This window comes from Peromyscus leucopus, chromosome 10 (genome assembly GCF_004664715.2).
Source record: "Peromyscus leucopus breed LL Stock chromosome 10, UCI_PerLeu_2.1, whole genome shotgun sequence".
In the NCBI taxonomy this organism is placed as follows: Eukaryota; Metazoa; Chordata; class Mammalia; order Rodentia; family Cricetidae; genus Peromyscus; species Peromyscus leucopus.
In genome coordinates this window covers 61,098,080-61,116,079 of record NC_051071.1, presented here as the reverse complement: position 1 = coordinate 61,116,079, position 18,000 = coordinate 61,098,080, and the positions used below count along the sequence as shown (strand labels likewise).

Below are 18,000 nucleotides of genomic sequence, written 5' to 3'. Positions count from 1 at the left end.
TGCCTCTGGCAGCTGGACAAGGAAGTCTAGTGCCTCAGTGCCCACGGAGGCTTGATTCATCTCGTCCCCGGGGAAGTAAGGCTGTCTGAGCGGTCGTTGGGCCCCATCTCTTTCGTCAGCACCCCCCAGCTTTAGCCAACAGCTGTCCATATCCTAAGCCAGCCTCTGTTTTCCCCTCTAATTGTATTAATATCTGCCCAACCCCGGACCTGCTCAACTGCCTTGGAGGGTAAGGGGAGTTGGCACCAAACAGAGCTAAACTAAGGACCCGAAAGTTTGACATTGTCCCAAAGACACTTCTAACTGGAGTGTGAATTCAAGGAAATTCTTGAGTAAGCTTGGCTTTCATTTCTTCATATCGAAGTTGAAAAAACTGCATTCAGTATTTTAAGGAACCATTTGCTTCTGGATATAAGGAAAAATGGGTGGATGGATGGATGGGTGGATGGATGAATGGATGAACAGATAAATTGAAATACTTTTGATCTTCAAACAAACCATTTCCTTTAAAAAGATGAAAGGAGAAAAAAGATCATAGTCTCACAAAAAGCAAAATAAATAGGCATGGAATTGCTTCATAAAGCTGCCAGCATTTCAGAACAGATGTTTCCCTATGCAGTGTGGAGTTGAAACAAGCTAGACACCCTCCATGAGCCCAGTTTTCCTAAGATGCTGGTACATGGTGTCATGTGTAGAAAGGAGAGAAGCATGCTTCTTCAGAGCCAGGACCGAGGGTTTCCAGCCCCCCAGCACCAGGCAGCAGAGCAAAGTCAGCGGCCTCATTGAAGAGTTGAGGCTGGGCACCAGTTCAGGTCTCCTTGGCAACAGATACTTAATTCCAAAGACACTGGAGTTAGACTATAATATTTAATGTTAGAAATCACTGTGTACCTGGTCCCCTTCCTCGGGAGCTCAGCTCAGGTTTCTAGACACAACCACACCTTATCTCTACCACAGAACTAACAAGACACACACTAGTATTTTGTTTTCCATACTTTCTTTAACTATAATATTTTTAAGCCCACTTTGTTCTTGAAAACATACTGCAGTGGACACCAAGCCCCACCCCAATTGATACCTGCTGGGAGAGGAGAAACCAGTTTTCCCCCAATGGAAAACTGATTCCAATTTTATACTTATTTTTTTATTGTATTTATATATAATTTTCATTTTTACATATTTACATTTTATTATAAGCATATTTCTATTTATTCTCCAATCAGTGAATTGATATAAAGGCAAATATACTAATATTTCAAGCCAAAGCATTATTCTGACCTCAACATACTTTTTCCCTGATATTTTTATAAATGAAGGCATCTTTATAAGCTTCTAATCATAATACGGATGTCATGCATTCTGGGCCTAACAGCAGGCCCAGCTCTGTGGTCACAGCCCCCCTGGTGCCAACATGCCCAGAACCAGAAAATAGTCAGAGGAGCAGTGGTTGTTTTCCTTCCCTGAGCACCATGAGGCGTGGGGCAGTCCACACAGTGATCTGGGAGCTGTTTGGTGCTGAGGTTTCCCTTGGCTTGGAAACCCCATCCCCTGTAGGGGCTAATTTCTCAGCCGCAACTCTGTAGTTCCAGCATTCCTCAAAGGGACTCCCCATTATTATTCAAGAGTCATCGGACCTGGAGAAGCCCGAAGTGCTAGCTGTCTATCAAATATTTGTAGTTCCCCCAGTCTGCAGCCACGCACCACGCATGGGTCATTTGTGCCCTTAGCAGTCTTGCCTGTCTCCTAGCTTGACATTCTTTCTTTATCAGGTTGCCAGGGAAACAGAGCTGGAAAGTTAAGCAGAAGTCAAATTCCTGTGCAGAGGGCACAAAGGCTTTAATAATCCTCTGCCCACACAGACAAGTGAGGAAAGAGTGAAATTACTACTCCATCTCATCCTTAATGTGTCCATGGCTGAGACAATGCTGTGTCTTCTTGAACCCCATTTCCTTTTCCTCCTAGGAACAAGCAAGACCACATTTTCTAGATTCCCTGGCAGGTGAATGTGGACCCGTGACCAACTCTAGTCAGTGAATATGGGTGGACGTGATACGTTCTCTTGCCGGGCCTGTGACATTTTTCTGTGCGTGCTGCCCCTTTCTCTTGGACCCGCTGTTGTAGTCTCATCTCATCATAAAGATGACCATAGTCTCCAGTGCAGGGCTGCGATGCCCTGGGAATACTGAAACCACTCCCGTGTGGGACCAGAGGGGAGTGGATTGCCACACAGAGCCACCGCTCCCCAGAGCTCCTAGTAGTTTCAACAGAAGCAAAGAATAGATGACAAGTGAGGACCTGTTTAACTAACTCTACAGCAGACCACACAGCTGCTCTGTGACTCTGTAACACCTAGAAAAGATGTGGGTGCCACTCCAGAGACACCCTGCCTGCCACCCTCTGCTGGCCCATGGCTGAGAAGGGCATGGTGCTTCACAAAGGGGAAGTCCTCCTGCAAAGCTGCTTAGTCCAGGGACTTGAAATCACCTGAGTGGCTGGGAGGGAGGCCAGGTTCACATCATCAGAGCCCACACCGAGAGCCTTGGCCTTTCCAGGCAGGGGAAGGACAAGTACCGCTGTTACCCAAGGCGGTCCTCCCCAAAGTATGTTCTCTACATGTGTGAGCGTTGGTTCTTTTGTTCTCTGTTGCTTTCATAGACAAGTCAGGAATTTTCCTATCTCTTGTTTCTGTGGCAAAGCTCATGAACTCATTTTTAAAATAGCCACCACTTCTATTATTTACTATGCTGTGGTCATAAGTGAAAATGGAAAAGAGAAGAACCCTATAGATGGCTTATACTGGAAAGGTGATTTCTTGGAGCCACAACAAGCTTGCGAGTCAGCATGAAAGGAAGAGAAAGCTATCAGCGTTAGTAGAGACCCAAGGTGGTCCCTGCTGGTCGCTGCTGGTCCCTGCTGGTCCCTGCTGCCTGCCAACCCCCTCCTCAGTTAGACTCAGCTGGCAAAGCACAAGTGTGGCTGGCAGAGTCACAGGCCAGCCTTTCACAACTGCATACGGAGGAAGAGCTTAGAGCTCGGTCGCTGTCCCATCTCTAAAGAGACACACTGAGTCCAAAGTATTGTCGTGTGAGAGTAGAGTCTGAGAGGCTGCAGCCAGAAAGTGTGAGAGACTCATGTCACAAGTGTGTGTCAGACAGTAGAAAACTGTGCACATGGCTCTTCCGGATTTGTGTGATGTCCTAGGTATCTTGTACTTTTAACTATGGTTTATTTCCACATTCTAAGTAATTGGCTGAGAAGAAGTGCATGGTGCTTTGTTTACTTTCAATAAATAAGAAAGACTTTAGCTGTCCCCAGTGATGCACAGCAGTCACAAAGAATCAAGAGTGAAGGCGATGCCTTCAAAGCCCTGCTCCAAGGGAGCCCAGCCCAGCCCAGCCCAGCCCAGCCCAGCCCAGCCCAGCCCAGCCCAGCCCAGCCGGCGAGCACAGCCAGCCCAGCCGGCCCAGCCGGCGAGCACAGCCAGCGCTCAGCCTCACAGCAGAGCAGAAAGGCGAGCAAGGAGAGAAGAGAGAAGAGTGTCCATGCTTTCCCTCTGTGCTTCCTACCAATCCCCATCCGTGCCAGGGGCTCTAGAGTCCTGAGCACAATCCCATCAGCCCTAGCACACTCTGCCTTAAGAGAGAGGAGCACAGTACAGTGCTTGGGGTCAGAACCACCCCCACCAGGGACTGAACCCTCCCCCAGCCATTGTTCTTCCTTCCTGTGGTAAGCACACCCTATGGACGGCAACAACCTTACTTCATTTTGTATAGGTCATGGGGTATAATCTCTCTCTATCTCTCTCTCTCTCTCTCTCTCTCTCTCTCTCTCTCTCTCTCTCTCTCTCTCTCTCTCTCTCTCTGTGTGTGTGTGTGTGTGTGTGTGTGTGTGTGTGTGTGTGTGTCTGTTTTTCAAGACAGAGTTTCTCTGTATAGCCCTGCCTGTTCTAGATCTCACTCATAGACCAGGCTGGCCTCAAACTCAGATCTGCCTGCCTCTGCCTCCTAAGTGTGGGATTAAAAACATGCACCACCACCGCCCGGCTTCTTCTCTCTTAATGTGGCAGCCTGTATGTATTTCTCTGTTGTTCTGGTTGAAGTTGCTTTATATAGCCAGTTTTATATAAACCAAGCAAACAAATAACCATTAACTCTTCAAAGGAAGGAATGGTCCTTTCTGTCTTTTGTTCCTGTAATGTTTTGTATCAGCACTTCAATTGCAAGTAACAGTGATCTGGAGACCAGTTACTTAACATACGAGGTTTATTTCTCATGTGTAGTGGTCCTTGTTGACGGTCTGTGTCATGGTTTTAGCAGCCCTGTAGGTCATGAGCACAGCTTCTCCAGTCTCTGCCCTGTGGCCCTCGGAATATCCCTGTGTCCCATGCAGCAGAACAGAGAAATCGAAGACAGGGCTATGTCTCCATTGTAAAAGGCATGTTTCTGAAAACCCCACGGATACTTCTGCTTATGTCTCCTGGCCCAGAGACTGGAAAGGCAGCTACCCCAGCCATATGGCAAGCTGGAGGATGGTCTTTCAGTCAGCTGATAATGTGCCTGACTGACCCCTGGGTCTGTTACGGTAATGACTAAGAAAATATGGCGGACAGCTTGGATTAGTAAGCTTTGGGGCGTTGATGAGGCACATCTACGGGTGTGTCTGTGAGGGTTTTTCCAGGGAAGATTGCTTAAGAAAGTAGGGAAGACCCAGCTGAATATGGGTGGCCCACTCCTGTGGACTAAGATCCCAGATGGAATGAAAGGGGAAGGGGACAGCCAGCCCAGCGCCTCCCGTCGACTCTGCTCCACTTCTGACTACCTTGTGTGCCCAGATCCCCTGAGCTGGGAGGCAGAGTCAGCCTCACCTCCCAGGAGTTGCTTCTGGTCAGGTCTTTGGTCACAGCAAAGAAAACGCAGCAGTTTGCCTCCTGAGGAGAAGCTGTGTGCTTTTGGATGACAGTGCAGTGATGATGAGGTAAGGACTGACCTGAGGGAAGGGTTTTAAAGATCGAGCATCCGAGAGAAGAAATGTCCAGAAGAGCTCTGATGGTAGGTAGCCTCGCTCTCCACACTGTTTATGTAAGGAAGAGTATCAATGGAACTGAAGGCCTGTTTTTTTTTTTAACTACTTAAAATTTTTATTAGATTATTATACAAATCCATAAGTTAATTTATTAATTTGAAAAACATAGAAAGAAAAGCAAACAAATACAAATACCTGCTACTTCAGAATTAACATTTTAGTGTGCGTCACCTCAATCTCATTTCCATACATGAATAATTTTTTAACTTTTAACAAGCAACAAGGGGTCTGTTTGTATTGATGGTTTGCTGTAGACAAACAAAAGGCGCACAACACAGAGTTGCACCTGCCTGCGTCCCTGGCCTGGCACCCGCCTTCAGTCACTGCTGGAGACAGATGTTCCTCCCTCTCCATTTGTTTCTCAGCAGCTCCAAGCTGTCATCTCCCCTGCCACTTTGTGTAATCGCTAGCACATCACACGCGTGCTCCTCGCGTGGTACCTTCCCCTCACATGCCGGTCTGCACCCTGCTTTCAACCCAGTCACCACAGGGCCTCTCTTGTTGTTCCCAGCACTCCTCCAGAGAGACATTCCTCACTTATGAAACAGCCCCCCTGCTGTGGACACTTGAGTGCCGGTGATGGTTTGGACAGGAACGGCCCCCATGGAAATGAATTAATGGCTCGTAGATTTGAAGGCTTGGTCATTAGGGAGTAGTGATATACTCCCTAGTGACAGGAATTAGGAGGTGTGGCCTTGTCGGAGGAAATGTGTCTCTGGAGGTAAGCTTAGGGGTTTCAAATGCCCACACCAGGACCAGTCTCTCTTCCTCTTCCTCTCTCTTCCTCTCTCTCTCTCTCTCTCTCTCTCTCTCTCTCTCTCTCTCTCTCTCTCTCTCTCTCTCTCTCTCTCCTTGCTACTCGTGGATCTGGTTGTAGAACTCTCGGCCACCCTGTCTACGCATGTGCTGCCATGTCCACCCCCATCATGATAACGGACTAAACTTCTGAACCCGTAAGCCAGCCCCAACTAAATGCCTTTTTGTAAGAGCTGTCATGGTCATGGTGTCTCTTCGAAGCAATAGCACAGTGACTAAGACAGTGGCCCCTCATCTTTCTCTACTTCAAATAATAAGTGGTATTTCTGAGTGCATTTTCATGCATGAACATAGCCAAAACAATAAATTGCTAGGAGTGGAACTGCTGTGTCAGATGCAGTTTGAGTTTTGATAGGTACTACTGAATTACTAATTTTCTATTCATTAAAACAGTTTCCGTCGGGCGGTGGTAGCGCACGCCTTTAATCCCAGCACTGTGAGTTCGAGGCCAGACTGGGCTACCAAGTGAGTTCCAGGAAAGGCGCAAAGCTACACAGAGAAACCCTGTCTCGAAAAACCAAAAAAAAAAAAAAAAAAACAGTTTCCTCTTCACCCAACCTGACAGTGTCTGATACCCTAGGGCCAAGTCAAAACATGTTTTCGAACTTTCAGGTTTTCTTCAGCCTGAGTCTTTAAAAATTGATCTTGGTCAGGTGACTCACAAATGCCTGTAACTCCAAGGAATCATACGCACACCCCACCCTGGCCTCTGAAGGCATGGTGGACACATAAATAAGTCTGTAAGAGAAAACCTATCTTGCCGTAACTTTGATCCGATTTCCTCTAGTTATAAGCAAGGTAGGCCCATAGCTGTATCTTTGCCTTATCAGTGTTCCTGCCCAGTGCTCACTCAGCATGATCATTAATCATGAAATTTGTCAGTGTACAATGGTCTCACTGACCAATAATTATCAAGAGGCTGGGATCTTCCACTGAGCAAATACTAGCCCTCCCAAATGTGTGGTGAAACGTGGTGTTGCTAATCTATACACTGCTTCATTTTTGAGATATTTTAGGGGACTCAGAATATGGAAAAATAACTTAGGATTCTGTAGCAGGATTCTTAAAAGTTCTTATTAATAAAATCAAACCTGAGGTGAGTTATTGGGGTCCATGCTGGTAGATCAGAGAGACAGAACAAGCCACAACTATCTCACCTCGCCGGATCCTCATCTGGTCTTGTTTCCTCAGACTGGAGTTTTCTGTGTCCTCATCCCAATGGGTCTCAGCTGAACTGCTGCTGGAAAGCCTGAAGCTTAACCAGCCACATGCTTAACCAGCCAAATGCTTCTAGTTTCTGGTCCTCACGCCTTATATATCTTTCTGCCTTCTACCACCACTCCCTGGGATTAAAGGCTGGCTTTCTTGGCTATTTCCAATGTGGTCTTGAACTCACAGAGATCCAGAGGGATTTCTATCTCTGGAATGCTAGGATTAAAGGTGTGAGTGCCACCATTTTCTAGCCTTTGTATCTAGTGGCTGTCTGTTCTCTGATCCCAGATAAATTTATTAGAGTACACAATGTTTTGGAGAACACAATACCACCACAGGATTCCTATAAGAAAAGCAAGACCAAGCTAGAGGCGAGGTTAGTCCACTGGGTATCTGTAACCATGGTTATGGCGCCTCATGTTTGCCCCATGTAAAGAGCTACAGAGAGCTCAGGACAAGCTGCCTCTCGGCAGTGCCCTGCTAGAAGCTGGCTTTCCTGGAGTGATTATGGATCAGAAAGTGTGGGGAGGGGACACCTTTGTGCTGAACACCCCGATGCACTGCCAGGTGAGTGGGGGGCAGCAGAAACAGCAGTGGGATTGGAGGAAGGTGGCTCAGTAGTCTGTGAGAGAAGACGACTCAGGAAGGACTTTCCAGTGAGAAGCCAGGAAAGGTCGGTAAGACAGCTGCCTCCAGCAGACCTAAATACGGGCCTGCTGCGTATTTAGGTCCCAGAACCGAAAGTGCTCAGCGCCATCCATCCATCGAAGCAGAGGTGTTGTAATCTAACGTCACTCTTACTCTCCAGAGATGCCTGTGTGTGGCATCCACGGTGCTCTGTGACCCGCTTCCACCCCGACCCGCGTCAGGTTCCTTCTCTTATCTGAGCTTCTCTTTCTGACATAGTCATTCATGGGGTCGAGCTCTGGGGGGGAAGGGGTTAGCTTGGGTGGTGACAGCCACGGCACATAAACATTCACACTCCAAGCAGAGGGGTGCGTCTAAGAATGTTTAGAGACCATCTTCATGTTTATATCGAATGACGAGACTTTCTGCCGTACTTCCTACATAGAATTGTCACTTTCAAGCTAGATTGAGCATTTGGTCCTCCTACGACTATAGCTCTGTTGAGGGACTAGAGAGGTAGGGCCGTGCTAGAGAACTGCATGAACACAAGATGGAATCCCTGTGGTATTAAATTAATAATAATACAAAAGGACACAAAGTTAGAGAGACAGGGAGGGAAGGGCAGATCTGGAAGAAATTAAAGGGAAGGGTGGGAGTAAATATCATCAAAATACATTGTATGAAATTCTCAAAGAATTAAAAAATATTTGTAAAGACTCAAGGTTGTTTTATAATCTTGCATACACAAAATCAGAGCCATTGCTCGATATCAAACTAAACTTGCTTTACTTCCTTTGATGCAGATAAAACTGTCTCCAGACACAGCAAACAAGTGCTTTTGCTCACAGCACAGTGTTCTGTCTTTCCAGGCATCCTATAAGCCACTGTTGAAGCAGGTTGTAGAGGAAATATTTAATCCTGAGAAGCCAGATCCCGTTGACATTGAACATACGTCCTCAGGCCTCACTGATCTCCTTAAAACTGGATTCAGCATGTTCATGAAGGTAAGTAACCAGGAAGGGATCCTCCTCAGTGTCACAGTGTCCCCTTTGCTGAGCATGGGAATGCTGGCACACAGTTAGCCCTGCCCAGTACCAGGGAGACAATGGTCTTCCACAGTCAGGGCAATCCTCATTGACCATTTGATGATGTGCAGTGTGAGCTCACAGCCTCCCACAGCTTCTTTGGACCTGAGTCTTGTCGTCTCTCCTCAGCAACAGCCTTGGTGGGGCCACAGGGCATCCTCAAGAGCACCACTGGAAAGCTTTTACACTCTGATCCATTTGTTACCAACAGGAGTGCATATACTACTGTACACTGGGCCCAGTGGCGTTCTTTGCTCTTGGTTCTAGAACTTACTCTCTAGGATAATGAGCAACTCTGCATACTCCTATGACTAATATCACCACAGGACTCATTAGCGATGGTATTTGTTATGGTCCAGCAGACTCCGTGAATTTCTCTGGCTCATGTCTGGGGTGGGTCAGAATGACTGAGCAGCCCTTGGAGTAGGGATGAAAGGAGGAGAGAGCACACAAATGGGATCTATTTATAAGCCACTGTAAAGTTTCTAAATTTAAAAGGATCTAAACAAGATTGCAAACTGACCTCCCAGGCTATGCCCGTATTTCAGCAGTAATAACTCTTGGAAATAACAGAATGTTTTGCCAGCTTCAAAGAGTCTTTGAAATCATGAATTAATCTGCATTTAAAAAAATCCAGCCTTTTGGAGTTCAATAAAAGCATATTCCAGGAAAACTGGCCCTTTCCAAACAGCCGAGAGGACAGAAGCCAGACATCAGACTGGAAACCAAGCAGTGGATTGGCTGGAGGGCCTCCCCCTTTATTCGGCTCTTCCCAAGTACCAGCAGCTTCTGAGGCAATGCTGGCTGCTCATTTTCTTTCTTTTTTCCTTCATAAAGCAATGCAGCTCAACTTCTTAAAAGTGTCCAGGGCTCCTGTGCTGAGTCTAAGCCCAGAGTTGTTGGGCCACTGTCTGCCCGTCTGTCCTAAGTAACTCTTCCTGGTAGCCATTAGCTTAAAAAAAAAAAAAAAAAAAAGCAAGGAGGGAAAGGAAGGGAAGGGAAGAGAAAATTAAAAACAGCAGTGACTTCTGGAATAGCCAATAGCCATGGTTTCAACCCTCTGCACTTAAGTGCCTCCTCTACAAGCTTGGACATCCGGTGGTGACCCTGGACTGCAGCAAGATGTTAGTTGTGAGATGATTCCCCACGTGCATTTTCTGTCACTGTCCCATGAGTCAAGAGCTGTCACATTTGAAAGTCCTGTTGTCGCCCCCCCCCCAAAAGCTCTGTGGAGTTTTTCTCCCTCTTGTCCTGTGCTCAGCCACCCCACCATTCCCATGTGGTTTTGGGAAATGGGGTATTCAGCCCCATTGTTAGAACTCCTGAAGAAAGGCTTCAGCAGCCAGCTGCCCTCAGAGGGAAGGCTCCTAGGAGGAGATTAAGGAGGAGAATTTGTGTTCTGCCAGCTGCTGTCACCTCTCAAAAAGCCATGTTAAGAAGGAAGCCAAACTAGACAGAAGGACGTCCATTCTGCCCCAATGCCTGTGGACAGGGAAGGAGGTAGAGTACAGAGACTCACAGGCTCCCACACACAGTGATAGTGACAATCCATGTGGACCAGTCAGCCAGAGCATTTCCGTCCACCCTCCTCTCCAGCCTCATGACAACCTTAGCAGGTAGGTCCTATCCTTATCCCTCTTTTGCCCAATGAGGAAACTGAGGCCCCACGTGGCTAAGCAGTGAATGCAAATTTCCAAAAGCCTGGATTCCTTCTCATTCTCTCCTGGTCTCACGTGGTTTCCAAAGAGCACACAGTAAATGGCAGCTCTGGGGTGTGTCCTCCAGTCCTGCCCACTCCGAGCACTTGCCTGTCACAGCAGTCCCTGCCCTATAGCGCTGCCAGGCATGTTCTTGGAAGTGAAATATTTCATGCAATTAATTCTGGTTCTCTTTGGGATTACGCAGCTGCCTTCCCTTTCCTGAATCAGTACAGCTCATGAAGAAGGTCTCTGCCTGGCTTGGTCATGGGGCCACTGATGTGAGTGAGATCATGCAGGGTTCAGGGGCACCTGCTCTTCCTCAGACTGCTTTTCTGGGACTTGGGCCCAGGTCTCATGGGAGAAATGAATCCAGGCATTGCCGATATGTCACCCTACACGTTATATCTTGGTTCTGAATCCTCAGGGGTAGTTACTGCTCCTCTTTCTGGTCACTCAGTGCCCTGTCCTGTGCCCCCGGAATGTGTTCCGTACTTTCTCACCCAAGATTTGTAGTACTGAGCCAGAAAGAGAGAGAGAGAGAGAGAGAGAGAGAGAGAGAGAGAGAGAGAGAGAGAGAGAGAAGGAAGGAAGGAAGGAAGGAAGGAAAGAAAAAGAAAGAAAGAAAGAGAGAGAGAGAGAGAGAGAGAAAGAAAGAAAGAAAGAAAGAAAGAAAGAAAGAAAGAAAGAAAGAAAGAAAGAAAGAAAGAAAGAAAGAAAGAAAGAAAGAGGAAGGCAGAGCCTGATGAACTAAGCCTTCGTGGGGAACCCTTCCCATGCATGGCTACTGTTGTGCAAATGGGAACATTCTCAAAATTGAACTTGCGCTGGAAGGGAGATGCTGGTCTGCCCCTGGTCAGTCCTTTCTCTGCACTCAGATAATTTCCTGGTGGACTTGGGGTGACCAGAGGCCGTCTACCCATGGTGTAGAAAATGGACAATGAGAGTGGATGGGGACCTGACAAGAAATGCATGGAGAGACAGGGCCCCCAGTCACACCACAGGCAGCATGGCATGAGTCTCCTGTGGTAGAAAGAATGCAGGAGAGGGTGGACCTGGCCTGTGTATCTCCCTCAGGGCTCTCTTTTGTACATACTCCGGGGCTGTACTTATAAATTGGTTTATAATTATGTGTCTTGGTTGCCTTTCTCCAGGCTGATGTCTTTCAGAGTAATGTTTTTTCTAAATATACAGCATAACCTGTTGTACACTCATAGGGGAGTGGACTAGACCAGAACTCGTTACATCTAGTTAGGTCAAACAGCCCAGCCTTGTCTCCCATGTCTACAAATGCATGACTTGAACATTTTTCTCAGTTCAGATCTGACTGGAAAGACTGTGAAAACTATGACTAGAGCCTGGATGGCTGATCTAGGTTTTTATCTTCTGGATGCTCAACACTTGGCATTCTGCATACAGCAGGTACTCACTAAGGGGGAAGGGTGTGGTCAGAGAAGATGGATTCCAGAGTTCATTTAGCGTAGCTTGAAGCCATTTTCCAACTACAAAAGTCCCACTGAGTGTAGCGAACACCTTCCAAGACTCTCGGTGAATACGTGAAACCACAGATATAAGCCCTGTGACACGCAATGCCTTTTGTCACTAAGCAAATGGTGTGTGTTGTGGTCAGAGTATGTGCAGTTTGCAAGTGTGACGGTGAACCTAGCACCTTCTTTTCTTTTTCCTCCTTCACACTTGCAGTGGTTGAAGGTTTGTTCTTAACATGCATCTTAGCAACCTCCACAGACAATTATCTATTTCCTCATCAAGGCAAGAACTTTCATCTTCCCACTGAAGTACTTTCCAGCTTTTCTTTGGCTTATCAGATTGGCCAGCATCCTGCTTTTGGGACATAATTTGCACTTTGGAGCCATAATCAGGTAAATTAAGGAGTGCTTAAACACAGTGCTTTGATGCTGCCGATGTTGGTTGATAACCCAGGTGGCTTTTTGGTGACTAAAGAGGGGGGACATGTACAGTATGGGCACTTTGGACAAAGGGATGCTTCATGTCCAGGCTGGAGAGAGCAGGGTAAGATTTCATCATGTGTCTCAGAATCATTTGCAACATAAAATTTAAGAGATTGGTTTCTAGAAGTTTCTTTTTGTACTATAAATAACTGAAATTGTGGAACACAAAACCTCAGATAAGGAAAACTGCCGCCTGGCCCTTAAGCCTGAAGCTTCATCCAAAATTTTCATGAATGAGTGGCACTATCAGCCAACTCCAGTGAGCCTCATCAGCTGTCCTCATCCTCCCGTCCAACAGCTGCTGAGCAGGTAACCCCAACTGTGCGTCTGCTTCACTGAGATGGAAGTCTACCTCTACTCCGTCTCCGTCTCCATCCCACAGCACAGCATTGAAGTCTGTTTCTCCTGGTGCTTCACCTCCCTGGAGAATAGAACAGAAGCAAAGGCACTGATGTTATAGAGTGGAAGAACTCTCCCAACAGAGTGGTAGATAAGGGGAGCAGATGCTGGGGAGGTTTGGGGTCTCTTCTCCATGTGGCATTTATTCTGCAGTTTGATTTGTTGAATAATAGGTGACTCTTTTATCTGTATTCCCCCCTTCACACACACACACACACACACACACACACACACATCTCCATCTAGTACATGCTCTGTGAACTTCCTTCCAGGGTCTGTCTGCAGTGGAGGTGGTAGAGACCAGAGCCACACACCTGCAGTCAGGCTGTATGAGAATCACTCAGCCTCTTTGTGCCTCCGTTTTCTCGTATGTAAAATGGGATGGTAGTGGAGCTGCTGTGAGATACGTAATAGCATGCTTAGCACTCAGCACCAGGGCTGTCTCTAGTCAGTGCTTCTTCTTATGACTCTGTGGTCCCTGCCAGACTGAATCTTTGAAGAAAGAGCCACATTGGCTATCTTTATAGCCTATACATAGCCAGTGTTTGAGTGCACACACAGGGAAGGCAGAAAGATTATGAGTGTGAGGCTATCCTAGACTATTAGCAAGAGCCTCTTGGAGAGAGAGGGGAAAGGAAGAAGTCAGGCATGGTGGTATATGCCTGTAATCCTAGCATTCAGGAGATAAAGGCGGGAGGATTGTGTGTTCAAAGTCAACCTGGGTTGCATAGTGAGCTGCAGGCCAGACTGGCTACACAGTAAGACCCTGTCTCAAAACACTCAACTAGCAGAAGAAAGTAGGAGGGAAAGGAAGAAAGGGTAGAGAACCTGTTTTTTATGAAAACAAAGATTTTTGTAAATCCCTAGCAGGTCCCACTTGCCAGAAGACAAGCAGTTGGGTGACCTTGTGGCATGTCCCTGGAGCCATATGTTCATGGGTTGTGATGCTCATTTCCAGACCATATCTCTGTCCACTGTGAGCCCGATTCATTGATCTCCACAGTCTTGGTAACATAAACTTATCTTTCTTGAGCAAACAGGGGAGCCAGCAAAATATGCATGCCTTGGTCGCCCTGAACACCGAGGCTGGACCCAGGATGTCTCAGGTCCTGACTGTCCTGGAGCCCTTCTGCACCATCACCACACTCTGTGAGGATTTGCTGCCGCCTCAGTACTGTGACAAGTGCTAGCCCCGCTGCAGACACTTGGATGTGGCCCCCTAACTCAGTTTTACTTGTGTCCATACATTTCTGTAGGCCAAAACACTTAAGAGAAAAAAATGGTGTGCATCTGTCTCTGGCAGACAAACTCTCCATGGGTGGGGAAGTCCTGACACCAGGGTCTTACCTCCCTGGAATCAGAAGTTCATTTGTGTCATAGTGTGGGCAGTTAAAGCACTTTCTTTGAATGGCTCTGCTCTTAAATCGGGGGCCATGGAAATCTCTCATTCCCACTGCTTCTGGTTATCTAGTACCAAATAAGCAGTCATCCTGAACCCTGGCTCATAATAATACTAACCATTCATTCTGCTCAGAAGGTTACACCCTGGGAAGAGCTCCACAGGGCAGGATCTGCCTCCCAGGAGGCTCCCCCACACAGTCAGTGAGCCAAGGCTGAGCGTCTACAGGGAACTCCGAAGGCCCTGTGGTCCAGGACCTCAGCTCCTCTGCTCTAAGAGGGACAGCCAGGGGAAAGACTTCGGGTGTCATGGCCTGAAAGTCAGCTAACATCACTTGCACAGCATTCCACATGTCAAGGCAGTTCTCCTTAAGGAAATAAAAAATGTATTCTTCCTCTTAAAAAGGGGTCAAGAGCCAGAGGGGCAGAAAGTATTGTCATGGCCACTTTTGAAAAATACAATCTATATACGGGTAAATCTACCTCGTCTGGCTGTCCAGGGCAGTAAGGGCAGCGCCTACTGATCCTACGTGTCCATCCTTCTTGGAAGACATTGAAATCATTCACATTTCTGACCTGACTTCAAAATCAGTGGTACCAGAATGGCTATACTGAAATAAATAAATGCCACTTGCTCTTTGTCCATTTTTTAAACAGTCTATTAAAGAGCAACTTCCTGGATGAGAAGCTTAGGAGAGCAAGCGTCCCTATTATCTAAGGAAGACCTGCAAGTCAGCCTGGTCACTTCTCAGTCAGCAGAAGGACTTGTAAGGCTGTCATCCTCCAGGGACGTACAAGCCAGTGAGGGTGATCCACTGAGCTGGGAGGACCAACGTGGGCTGAAGCTGGCCTGGAAAAGCCCAGTTCCCTAATGGACTCCCACACAGAGCACCTTGAGGTCCTCTGAGTAAAGTTTGATCTCGACCTAATGAGTCAATCAAAACATACTTTCCCCTCTCTGTGGAATGGGAATTTAATTTAAAACTCGAATGTCTAATAGGCAGCCCTTTGAAAGTGCATTTCTGAAATCTGTGGCTTGGATTTCAGTCTCCCGAGAGTAATATATTTTATATCTACTCCATGTGTTTGAACCTCGGTTTGTTTTGACTAAAGGACGGGATCTGTCAAGTTGTTTTCTCTGCTGGAATTGGCGTAAAGAGGGTGGGCTTTATCTAATGAGATGAGGGTGGGCTTTATCTAATGAGATGAGGGTGGGCTTTATCTAATGAGATGAGGGTAGGCTTTATCTAATGAGATGGTACTAGGCCTTTTTTCCTCTTCTCTGTGTGCTTTAAATGTTTCTGTTGCTGTGATTGTTCCATTTCTTATGTGGCCGTGCTTAATTAGAAAAAGATTCCTGACCAAGAGTCAAGCCCCAGCCCCTGCCTCTGGGCCCCGTGACTGAGTTGATGTGACAGCCTCGTGGCCTGGAAACAGGAAAAGCCCACATGAAGGAACAGCGCTCACACGGGCCATAAAAGCAGTCAAAACTGTGCCGTAAGATACCAACAAGTCACAGCAACTTAATCAAAGGAAGGAAGGCTAATTTATTTTAAGGACCAGAGGATGTCCAGGGACCCCAAAGACAGCAGGGCAGAAGGATTAGACCAACAACTGGAAGGCCTGTCTGGAAGGTGAGCAGTCCTCGAGACTCACTGTGCTCTGCAGAAGAGGCTAATGATGAGTGTAGGAGCCCAGCTGATAGGAGGTGAACACATGGGTGAGTGTCCAGACATACCTTTGGTTCTCCTTGATAGCCACGTGTCCACAGAGCCTCATCTGCCTTAGAATGACTGGATTACCAGAGGCCCAGTTGGGCTCAGGACCTCATTCCATGACCCGAAAACCATGTTTGGACAGCAGGATCACACTATAACCACATGGCTGCCAGCAGCCCACTCTGAGCTGAGAGCAGATGATTGGATTATAGATAAAAACCATCACCCAAAGGATGCTTTGTGAACGGGGTGGGGGCAAATGCTGGGCTTCATGTGAGGGACGACGTCAGATCCTTCAGCTGTGAGAGCTGAGCATGCCTTGGAGGTCATCTAGACCCACTCCTTATTACTCATATAAGGAGGACAAGATTCGGAGAGAGAAATTGTTGGATGGGGTCCACTGTACTTAATGGCACTTCTGATTAGATGAAACAATGTCGGCACTGAGTTTCTTGGTTAAATGAGTACAAGTCGTGTGGTTCCTCTTTGCAACCATTTGTAACCATTGTTTAAATTCCTCTAAATTATGGTGCATGCTATGAGGTAAGGTTTGATTTCTATCTCACATTAGTGAAATCTATTCCAAGAATTCTATGAAGTGGACTTTGGCATGAATTATTTAGCAAAAACCAAAGCTGGACTGTGGAGTCTTCATACTTTGTCTGACAGGGAGCAGTGGCTGTTGTGGGTAAGGGAGATGAGACGTAGATGGACTAGACACCTGCCTGCCGTAGCCAGGTTTGCCTCACGTGGCTCTCAGTATGTTGAGGAATATTGCAGGGAAGAGAGAAAAGTGATGTGAGGAAATCTGCCGGAGTCAGAGGGCATTAGGGATTGTCAGACCAGCAGGAGTCAGGCCCAAAGTGCTGAGATGTCGTGGTCCACGGAAGGCTTATGGTCATTCCAGATGGCTGGAGAGGAAGAGAACACAGTGACAGATAAACAGAAGCTGGAGTTAGATCAACAGAAGTTGGAAATGTAGATTTTTACCAAATTTTACCAAAAACAAAGAGTTACCTTTGCTAGTTAGTTGTCAAATCGACACAAACTGAGACTCTTGGGAAGAAGGAACCTGAGTTTAAGAATTGTCCCTATCAGATTGGTAATTACTTATGTGTGAGGGCCCCAGCCCACTGCAGGGGGCACCACCCCTAGGCAGATGGTTCTGGCTGGCTGAGAACGCAATCGCAATGGAGAAAATGGTAAACAGCTTCCTCTGTGGTTTCTGACTGCTCCTGCCCTCGCTCCCCTGAGTGATGGGCTGTGATTAGGACTTCTAAGCTACCTAAACCCTTTCCTCCCCAATTTGGTTTTGCTCAGTGTTTTATCACAGCAACAGACAGCAATCTAGAACAGTACCATTGTGTGATGTTTGGGACCATGTAACACATTCCTCTGTGCTCTGTAAGACTTACCCTGGAAGCACTGAGAGAGGGAAACCAGGGTGAGCTGGGAACTGGGTGAGACAAGAAAGGGAAAAGATGGGGCTCTGAACTTAAGGAGGGCTGAGGGAATGGGGGCCAGGAGGAGTCACTGGCTTCCACCAGGGTGGGTATTGGTTGCATAGCCAGTGAGTAATTGTCCAGGCCTCTTGTGTGTTCTGGGTACCTAGGTGGATGGGTTGATGTTGTCCTGACTGAGCAACAGAAATGGAGAAAAGGCTGAGTTGTTTTGGGGGCTTAAGTCTAGGGCTGGTGAGAGACCTCTGTAGCCCACAGCCTGGGCCAACAGTACAACCAGAGCCATTGGCCATGGAGTGTAGGTAGGGATAGGGTCACCAGGCAAGTGTCAAGAGAAGAGAAAGGTCCAGAGGCCAGAGCATGCAGGGTCACTGAGGTGACGGAACAAGAAAACCACAGAAGAAGAGCCCGGAAGGAAAGGGAAGTTAGAGGTTTAGAAAGTCAAGGGCATGGGGGAGTTTGAGGAAAGAGGAGGCCAAGACTGCCAAGAGGCAGCATGGATGTCAACAGTCCAATGGCTCTGGCTGCCGGGCACC

General features: G+C 47.2%; 1 protein-coding gene across 1 annotated transcript in view; it reads left to right on the top strand.

Annotated features, from left to right (window-relative positions):
- Positions 1-18,000, top strand: part of Scfd2 (sec1 family domain containing 2) — a 319,505-nt gene that overhangs the window by 291,085 nt on the left and 10,420 nt on the right. The window contains exon 7 of the mRNA XM_028859298.2: positions 8,607-8,741. Within this exon, the coding sequence (XP_028715131.1) occupies positions 8,607-8,741 (135 nt within the window). The remainder of the gene's footprint in view (positions 1-8,606; positions 8,742-18,000) is intronic.